We start from the raw sequence: 10,207 nt of genomic DNA, 5'->3' as shown, positions 1-10,207 counted from the left end.
GCTCCCCGTTTTACCTGATGCCTCGATTGTTATCTCGCACTTAATTAGGCGTGCGTTGGGGTAATGCTCATCGCATCGTGTACTTACAACTCTGGTCATTAGAAAGCCGCAAGGCAACAAGGCAGCAAGGTTCTTGGCAGCTCTGTGGGACCTGCTCTAAGTGATCCGAGTGATCCATGCACCTGCGAGTGGAAATAGCCCGCTGCTTCGCTTCAATTTGGCATTATTCAGTGCAATTCAATGCCGAAGCTGCGTGTCAGGCAATCGCATTAGAAAATCATTTGCCTCGACGGTTATAATTGCATTTTATTACTTCCGACAAGAACGAGAAACCCAAGTCAGGGCCCCTGCCGTTTCCAGAGACCTTCGGCGAGAAAAGCTGTTGCTGCCACTGAAGAAAGTCTTCGGCAAAGAGAGCTGGCGAAGAGAGCTCCAAAGAGCGTTAGCTTTCCGTCTTCTACCGGTTTGTCTTGGCCAGATGAGCCGGAGAGAGCGGGAGAGAGAGCCAGCGTTAGTTGGTAGCAGCTTTTCTTGCAGAGGGTTCTGTCGCTGCCGACGCCGACTTCTTCGACGGGCAGCTTGAAAACGTTTTCCGCGGCCTTCGCAGCGAGCATTCAGTGTCAAGGTGCTCGAACTGGCGGTCGCTAGCGCTCGAGTGATAGAAGCCAACGAACTCCGAGTTCGATTCCCAGACCGAGTCCGAGATTCTCCGAGTGATTCGCTTTTCCCCCAGCTGGGCACAGCATCTGGAGTTCCGCAGTTGGCATAAGAACGTTTTGCCGAATCGCAGGCGAGGCAGTTGGGCGCTCCACTTTCGACAGTGAGGACGGCGGCTCGAGCGGTTCGCGATTCATCGATTCGGTCAAAAATCGAACAATTAATAACAATTAATCGAGTGCGTGTCCTGCCAGCTAAAGTGAAGTTTTCGAAACACGAGTGCAAGGTAAACAAAATAATTTGAGAAACATGAAAATAACTGTGGCCAACGCGCTCCTCCTCGGCAAATCGATTGACATTCAATGGCCTGACAAGGTGTCAATTGTCAGCCGAACAGGATGTCCACATGTCGATCAATTAAACGAAAATGGTCAATGGATCATTAGAGAAAGCTTTGGGTGAATGCCACTGCGAGATGCTGGGATGCAGCCAAGCCGTGATCGCCGCCAGATCGATGGAGCAGCCTGGCCGCATGAGCCGCTGCTGCCAGCATGAGGAGATGTCACATTAGTTTCTGTTTCCAGTTTCGAGATAAGTCCGAGAGCTGGCATTTTTGCCATGCCGGAAACAACGGCGCGCAGACCAGAGTCGTCAACTCTCCAACTCCCAAATGTGCAGAATTCTGCAGGCAATTAACTTTTGCCTGGTCAAGTCTTTTGACTTGGCTTGTTCTCTACCTCTGGGGATCGGGGATCCTGCTGGCGGCGCTGGCCAGTTGGGTGATTTGGGTCATCCAACGGTTCGACGCGATGCGATGCGACCATTTAATGGCAATTAGCTGGGGCACAGCTTGGCCAAGACCAGAATGTCAAAGACTTTCGCTGCCGCAGAACCGAGCAGTCACTACAGACAAATCTCCGGAATACGTGCCCGGTTCATTTGCCTATTACAACACAGGCCACGACCAGGGTAATCCGATCCTCGGCCTCGGCTCATTAATATGCCGGAGCCGTTTCGGGGCACTGATCTATGCGGAGGCCATTCCTCATGATCTGTAACAAATGCGTTCACAGTTAGAGCGGCTTCTTCGTGAGCCCCAAGATCATGTTCAGCCCGGGATTGGGTGCATAGATTAGGGCTTTGAATGGCTTTCGAATTGGTGCAGCTAGCAGCTTGCCGTTAAGCCATGAAATGAAAAGTTTTGTCAAGAGTTTTTCCAATACCAAAAAGTCCAACTCGAAGAAGGGAAACGGGTTTCTGGTGACTCTTTTGATAGCCAAGAAATTTCACTGGCCATTAATTGAAGATTTGTCGCTAACTTTGAGAAATTTCTGCCAGCAACAAAAAAGAATTTCTATAGAAATAACTCGAACTGACCCACATCCAGTAGTCAGCCAGCAAGCGGAGCTGAGCAAAGCCAACTCCTTCTGCCGATGGCCAGCGGGTGCAGTTTTCAAATTGCCAGCCATGAAATGAAGATAGCTTGGCCAAGTAGTTGCCAGCCCGGTTCCTGCGATGTTCCTGCCAGTTGGCCAGCAGGCTTTCATGGCCAACTTGCTGGCTGCTTCATCTCCATCTGCGGCAGCAGCCACACATTGCTTACAGTTACACTGAGCAGGAGAGGCTTCAATTGAGATAAGCTCCAGCGGTTGGCAGTTATGTCATTCGACGGGCATTTTTCTGGCACACTTTTCCAACGACTTTTCCATCTAGCCAATCACTTGGAGGCTAGTAGCTTCCAGCTTCCAACTTGTGCCGATCGCCATTCTAATTAAGTGGCAACAAGTTTTTGGCGAATTGGTGTCATAAAAAGTGTCTTATCGACACCTTGACAGGCAGACAGTCAGACCGATGGAGAAGAGAGTCTTCTGATGGCAGTGGGATTAGCCCAAATATTGAACCAGATCCCACTCTAAGCACTCCATAAAGCGCGGCTAAACAAACTGTCAAATTTGGCTGTAAACAAGGAAAAATCCAAAACGGGTTGCGGCGTCTGAGAAATGAACAAGCATCCCGATGCGAGAATGCATATATAAATCTCCATTCGATTCCAATTGAGTGGAGGAAGCAGTGGCTGCTACAGCCGCAGCAGGAGCAGCTTGGCTGCCAAATGGAAATTTATGTCCATGTCGGCTGGAGGAGCTCCGGTGAATTGGCTAGTTTATTGGCCCACTAAAGCGGCTGACCCACAACTTTAAATTGTGATTTGAGTGGGCCAGTAGGAGAGCATTCTTTCTCTCTGGTAATTAGAATGTTTTCTTTTAGTTCGCTTCCTTTATTTTTTTAACTATTAAATTCCCGTGGCGAGGGGCACGCGACTCGCTCCAGTGACCAGGCGGCCGTGTCATTGACCAGTCGGACCATGAAAATTGATTTGCAGGCAGACACAACACAATTGCATAATCGCTGATTATGAGTGGCTCACGATGTCGGATTCGATTAGTCCGGAAATCAAATCGAGCGCATGTGGGGAGAGCCTTGGCCAGTCTCTCTGGTTCTTCTGGCTCTGTGATTTAACGCATATTACACGTAATGCATTTTCCCATTTTCCATGCCGCAGCGGCGAAAGAACTGCAAAAGCCACTAACGAGAGGTTCGGGCCCAAGCATCCAGCTGTTGTGTTTGGCTCCGCATCGATCGCATTGCGATCTGAGGGGCCCAATCAGAATTCCAGCTGACCATTTCAGTTAACAGCTTGTGCCGCGGCCCAAACAACGGTCTTAAGTTCCAGCTGCCTGTATTTTTTTGCCTTTAACTTGAGCTTCCTGTGCGTGCGCCTGGCATTATTTTAATTCTTTGGACCGTGCGTGTGAGCTGAGCTTAAGATCCAAGCCGCTGCCACTGCTGCCTCATCATCGGCCAAATTGATTTCGCATCTACTTTGTTGCCACCAGGATTAATCTCGAGTGGCTGCCGTTTTGGCGTGCGGGATTTACGGATTCCTAGCATCTATTTCCATGTTAGATTTGCCATTAATCAAAAGTCTTTCGTGTTGGTGGGCGTTGCACTGCACTGCTGCTGCTGCTGGCCCAACATTAAACCCATTATTAAAGCTTAACTGTAACTGCTGGCGCAATTAATCATGGGATAAGCATGGGAGTGGGTCTGTTCCGAGCGAAATGCTAATTAAAATCCAAAAACATTCTTGTATCTCCCCTTTTGCAGATGCAACTACAGCTACGGTCAATGACAAAGCGGCGTGTCAGCATGATGAAGACGACGACCAGCTACCTGGCGCTGCTGGGCTTGGTGCTGCTGCTACTGGTGGACAGCTCGGTGGCGGCACGCAAGCTGCTGCCCAAGCGGCCGGTGAAACCGTTGAAGACATTTCCGCGCAACAACGCCACACCGATTCCATCAACGGGAGCGGGAGCGGTGGCCGGATCGGGATCGGTTCTGAACGGAAGCGAGCTACCGAAACCGTTGACGCTGCAGTCCGGCGGCGAGACAGCGGAAGCGATTGCCGCCTCGCCAGCAGCTGCTGCAGCAGCGCCAATACCCGTTGGGCCAGGTTCTGCAGCTTCTCCACCTGCTGCTGCTGCTGCTGCAGAGACCAAAGCCGATGAGCCATCGGTGGCCACCCCTTCATCGGGCTCTTCCTTGGCGGACGAAGAGTGCGAGCCGGATATGATCGGCTTTGAGCTTATAACAGGGTAAGTGTCACTGCTGGCGACCATAAATCTTAATTGCGGACAATTAGCTGTCCATGGAGCAGGGACACTCTGGCGAGTGGCTCCAATACCCGCCTGCCTGTTAACACGTCGTAAAGACCCGGGCTGAAGCTATCCTAGCAACGGTCAATTTATTATGCACCCCCCCAAACCCACCCACTTCCACTTGGCCGGCTTTGAATTTATGTGCGTTACTTTCCGCCTAATCCGCCATCGCAGGTACGTGCTATCGGCGCCATCGAGGCAATTGGAAACGCTGCCCGGCACCCTCATGCTGACCGACTGCCTGGAGGCCTGCCAGGCCAATGAATCTTGCAGTGCGGTTAATTACGAGACGGGCCTGTGCGTCATGTTCCGCAGCACCGCCGATCAGTTGCCAGGTGAGTTCAGTGGGAGAAAAGAATTGTCCCAAAGAACAGGTCTTAAGAAGAATTTAAATTAGCAAGAAACTTAAAAATAATATAAAATTAAATAGGATTTGAAAATAATTTCCTTAAAATATATATTCTTCTCCCCATTTACTTTGTAATCTTTATAATTGCGGTCTTAGATAACCGAGAACATTTGCAGCACACATTGTGCCATTTTGAATACAGCCTTAGTCTCTTCTAAGTATGATTAAAGATCGCTTAAGAACGTTAAGCACTATTTGACTATCCGACTCTCCATATCCTAGTATTAGTCTGTTTTTCCTGGTGTAGCTGGTGGTTAGAGCTCTCGATCGCTGAATCACGATCTCTGGCCCGCAGCTTGTATGTTAAATGTTCCCCGCTAATCACAATAAATGCCCGCCCCCATCTTCTCTTGCTCCCCATATCCCCTCGCAGGTTCACTTTCGCGCTCGCAGTATCCCGTCTTCACCGTTTACGCTCAGAAATCCTGCTTCGGAGTGCGGCCCTGCTCGAAGGCCTGGTGCATTGATCGCGTCCAGGGCTACCGGCTGCCGGAGCGGGCCAAGGCCAGCCAGAGCGTGGCAACGCGACGGGACTGCATTGAACTGTGCCTGGGCGAAACGGAGTTCACCTGCCGGTAAGTGTGCGATGATACCGTTACGACGAGCCACCCTCTTGAACCGCCTCCAACTCTGGGATGCCTCTTTGGGTTACTCTCCACTCTAGCTCCACTCCACACTCGATTCCAAAATACACTTGAAGCTTTTACACTCGGAAAATTAATCAAGAAGGTCAGGGGTTTATATTGGGGGTTAAAGTAATTTTTTTGTTCATAGATTAATTACTAAAGAAGTATTTTCTTTTTAAATGAGGTTTAAAGTTGGGTGAAATAGTTAATAGTCTATATATAAATTGAGAGAAGAGATTTGGTGTAAACTTTTAAATAGTTTTTAAAACTTGCGATCTCTTAATTTTAAAACAAACAAAGACTTTGATCTGTGTCATATAATTTATAGAAATTTTTATTGGATTAAATTATAACATTATAAATTTGTTTAAGAATTTGTTTTGGGAATTGATATTTAAATTATATCAAACAGTTAAATTCCTAAAATATATAGTAAACCTTACCTTACTTGGAGGTTTCTTCAAAATCTTCTTCAAATAAAATTCTAGAATATTTATTATACTAAAACCATTTTTAAGGGAAACAATTTGTATAAAGTATTAATCCAAACAACACCTTGAACTTCACTTTACCAATCCAAAGCTATAACTATCAATCCACCACTTCTATTCTCTCTGTGTAAACAATTCCCTCCTGAAGATCTGCCAACTACTATGCGCACTCTGGCCTGTGCGAGCTCTCGGACATGGATCGCATTACGCTGTCGGATGAGGCGAACATCGCGGCCTACGATGGCGCCGACTACCTGGAGAACAACTGCGCCGAGGAGCCCAGCAAGCTGTGCGAGTTCAAGCGCGTCGCGGGTCGCATACTGAAGACGGTGGACTCGGTGCACCAGAACGTGCAGAGCCTGGACGAGTGCCGCGACCTCTGCCTAACGGCTCCGTTCCGGTGCCACTCCTACGACTACAACGAGACCGGGGAGCTGGTCTGCCGCCTGTCCCACCACAGTCGCGCCACCCTCACGGATCTCTCGGAGCCGTACCTGAGCATCGAGGAGGCGGCCACCTACGAACAGTCCGCTTGCTACAACGTCTCGATCGACTGCCGTTCCGGCGAGATGGTGACCAAGATTCGCACCTCCAAGCTCTTCGACGGCAAGGTCTACGCCAAGGGAGCCCCGAAATCTTGCGCCGTGAATGTGAACAACTCGCTCGAGTTCGATCTGCGGATGAGGTACAACGATCTGGAGTGCAATGTCCGCCAGAGTGCGTACGGCAGGTATATGAACGACATTGTGATCCAGCATCATGACATGATTGTCACCTCCTCGGATCTGGGGCTGGCCGTCTCCTGCCAGTATGATCTGACCAATAAGACGGTGGTAAACAATGTAGACCTGGGCGTTACCGGGGAGATCGAGTCGACGCTGAGCGAGGAGATCATCGTCGATTCGCCGAACGTCATTATGAAGATCACCGCACGTGATGGCAGCGACATGAAGCGCATCGCCGAGGTTGGCGATCCGCTGGCACTGCGCTTCGAGATCGTCGACGCGAACAGCCCGTACGAGATCTTCGTCAGGGAACTGGTGGCCATGGACGGGACGGACAGCGCCGAAATCACACTGATCGACGCCAACGGCTGTCCCACGGACCAGTACATAATGAGTGCCATGCAAAAGCTGGCCAGCAATCGCAAGGTGCTGCTCTCACAGTTCGACGCCTTCAAGTTCCCCTCCTCGGAGCTGGTGCAGTTCCGCGCCTTGGTCACGCCCTGCATACCGCGCTGCGAACCTGTTATCTGCGACAACGATGAGAACGGCGAGCTCAAGTCGCTGCCGTCCTACGGTCGTCGCAAGCGCTCGGTGCTCAACGGCACTGATGGCGGTAAGTGAACGGTAAAGTTCTCTGTACTCTGTTCTCTAGCCAGGGATGGCGACGCACCAAGTGACCTCTTAGCTTAACCACGGCTGCAGTGCATCCTCAAAGGTGCAGAGGGGCAGACCGAATGACATTTACCAGAGGTTTTCCACTGACTGAGTGCTGAAATTGTTGCGGAATCTCAAGAGAGTTAGGAGGTGGTTAAGGTACTATCTTTCCAGTGAGATTAAAAACCACTAGAGAGGGTCATGAACTTGGTTTTTAAGAGCTGCTCTGAGGGATCTTGATGTTATGGGTGATAATACACTATTTTTTATTAGTTTTAAGAGCTTTAAAAATAACTTGGGTAAGGTCAGGAATGTGTTTTAAAAAATGTATAAATTATTTTAATCACAGAAAAGAATTGCTTTGGAATAGCTCCAACATACTCAGTCAGAGGAATGCCAGGCATAGTCTCTCTTGGACAATACCACCATCCCTGGTCAGTGGCAGAGCTCCCAGAAAACATATTTCATTTCTTGTTTGCCTCTTTTCCGACTCTCTTTCTTCGCCTTCCCTGCAATTTTTTTGTTGCGCTGCTCTGGACGGACTGTGTTTCTGCTTGTTGCGCTGCTACCTTTTCACAGTTGAGCTGGCCATTAAGTCGGAACGCCAAAAACGTGATGTGAGTCATCAGGCGGCCGGCGATGAGAACATTCTGCTGGTGCAATCGATACAAATCACCGATAAGTTCGCCTTCAATGGCGCCGATGGAGGAGCAGGCGGCAGCGGAGGACTCGAGGACGGCCTGGCCAAATTGCAACTGGAGCTGGGCAACAAGTCGGACACTTGCATAAACGGTTATGGTGAGTTGGAACTCGATTCGGGTTCAGTCTGGGATCAGTTCGGTCAGTCGGCTTGGCTTATGTGTAGCACGGTGGCAAGTCGAAGCCGCCGCTCCATCTATATCCATTCGGTATCGCCGAGCGTGGCGAATTGATTTGCGTTAATCGCGTGCCGTCGCGCCATCTAGCCTTGGGTTCGGAGGAGCTAAAGCTGGTGGCGACTTGCCGACTGAGTGCCCAGCTAATTAAATAAGCCCGTAAATTTTTCTCAACTCTTTTTACAACTCTATTTTCCACACACACACACACACACACCGCACACTGTATACTCTGGCACACTCGCAGGCTTCATAATTGCCGGGGCCCTGTTCCTCCTGCTCCAGCTGACGGTCATCGCTGTCTGGGACAATATGCAGAAGCGCGCGTTACACAAGCGATAAATGCGGCGATGGAGGATGGAATCGAGGCAGGAACGTCAACGTCAGTGAATGGCCTTTTAACAAGCAGCACGAAGAAGTTGGCCTCAGAGATGGAGATGGAGCTGCAAATGCAGATGCAGATGCAGTTCGAGAGGGAGTTGAAGTTGGAGCTGCACAGGTGGAGGAGAATAAGATGGTGGAGAGGAGGAACTAGCATGAAATTCTACTTAGCTCAAAACTTAGCACCGCTCATAATCTAGTTAGTAGATGTACGATCGAGAGATGGAGAATGGAGAATTGGAGATGGAGGCCCTTCCCCAGATTTTCCGCCATAGAGCTGGACTCCTCTGTGAGGGGAGAATTCAAGGATCGATGAACCGCGGGGAGGCGGGGCCCTCCGGGCGAGACTGTAGCTTAATATTTATACTTACTTATATCTATATATGCTCATATAACGTTTAGGCGTCCCTCTATAAGACTTACCGCTAAGACTACTCTGAATACGTCGACATACTATCAGCTTAAGACTCTGAAAGAAATATAAAAGAAAAGGAAAATAAGAAAACTATAAAGAGAAGAGAAAATAAAAGAAAAGCTCCTTAGTTTGTAGTGCGAACCATTCAAACCTCTTAAGCGAGCTCTGCCAAAGGTGCTCGTTTAGGAGGTTTGACTGTCTACTAATACATAAATACTTAACTTAACTTAACTTAATGCTTATATATGCTAGGCCTAATCGAACACACACTCACAAAACACAACCAGAACAAAAACAACAACACAAATTGTAACAAGAGACAAAACTTCAGATGCTATAAAAGGTAAATAAACGTATTAGAAAGATACTCGCTGGCATTCGCATTTGCATTACTTTTCTTTTTTTGCTCCGGACTGGGACTCTGGGAGGAAAATAAAATTTGCCCGTCAATGTCAATGCCAATTGATTGACTGTATCTCTTGGTCGGGGCAGCCTAACAAGGCTAACAACCTCAACCTCAAGCCATGGCCGTGATTGTTGGTTTTGGCCTAATCAACGTTGATACAAATCAATCAAGAGCAGCGTCGTTTAGGTCCTCCTCCTCCTCCTGCCCAGCTCCTCCCACAATCGAATGCCACACTCACCAGGTGGAAAATTGGACCAGAGTGAAACCGAACCGAAACCTTGGCTAAACGGCACTGAACTCGGCTAAATGGCCCTGGGCCCAGCGTGGGCCAAAGTGTAGCTGCAGTAAAAGTGACAAACTAATTGGGCGAGGAAAAGAGGGCTATGAATTGCAGGTAAACAACTTCATTAACATGATTTCACCTACATTCGAGGTAAGAGGTGAGACTGGGAGAAATGCAGTATAAAGCAATTACTTTATTAACTTTAAATGAAGAGAGTTTGTTAAGTAAACGAATTTAATTGGAATTCGTTTTTTTCTAGAGTTTTATCAATTAACTATTTTTAATATCAATTTTATATAAGTGAACTATAATTGTCCCGAGTTACATCCTCTTCTCCAACATTCTCAGCTTGCTTAAATGGCTAAATCACCAAGAGAGAGTTTCTTAAAACCATTTTTCATATGCGTTTTGGAAAGAGGAGTCACCATAATTTTTAGTCATAATTATTACTGATTTTCTATCAACCCATACCCAAGATGGCAGTTGCCAAGAACAGCAGCAGCAGCAACAATACAAGGCAGAAGGGGACAGGGGTACCGGCAAACAAAAAACAATTTGAAAGGAAATGT

General features: G+C 48.4%; 1 protein-coding gene across 1 annotated transcript; it reads left to right on the top strand.

Moving 5' to 3' along the window:
- Window positions 1-629: 629 nt before the first annotated feature.
- Window positions 630-9,264, top strand: mey (morpheyus). Its single transcript, XM_017163100.3, has 7 exons — window positions 630-943; window positions 3,823-4,310; window positions 4,548-4,708; window positions 5,156-5,357; window positions 6,048-7,237; window positions 7,858-8,076; window positions 8,401-9,264. The coding sequence occupies exons 2-7, from the start codon at window positions 3,823-3,825 to the stop codon at window positions 8,493-8,495; spliced, it is 2,355 nt and encodes a 784-aa protein (XP_017018589.1). The 5' UTR covers window positions 630-943; the 3' UTR covers window positions 8,496-9,264.
- Window positions 9,265-10,207: the final 943 nt, after the last annotated feature.

The sequence above is a fragment of the Drosophila kikkawai genome, chromosome 3R (assembly GCF_030179895.1).
Source record: "Drosophila kikkawai strain 14028-0561.14 chromosome 3R, DkikHiC1v2, whole genome shotgun sequence".
Lineage (NCBI taxonomy): Eukaryota > Metazoa > Arthropoda > Insecta > Diptera > Drosophilidae > Drosophila > Drosophila kikkawai.
This window is presented reverse-complemented; position numbering and strand designations above follow the sequence as displayed.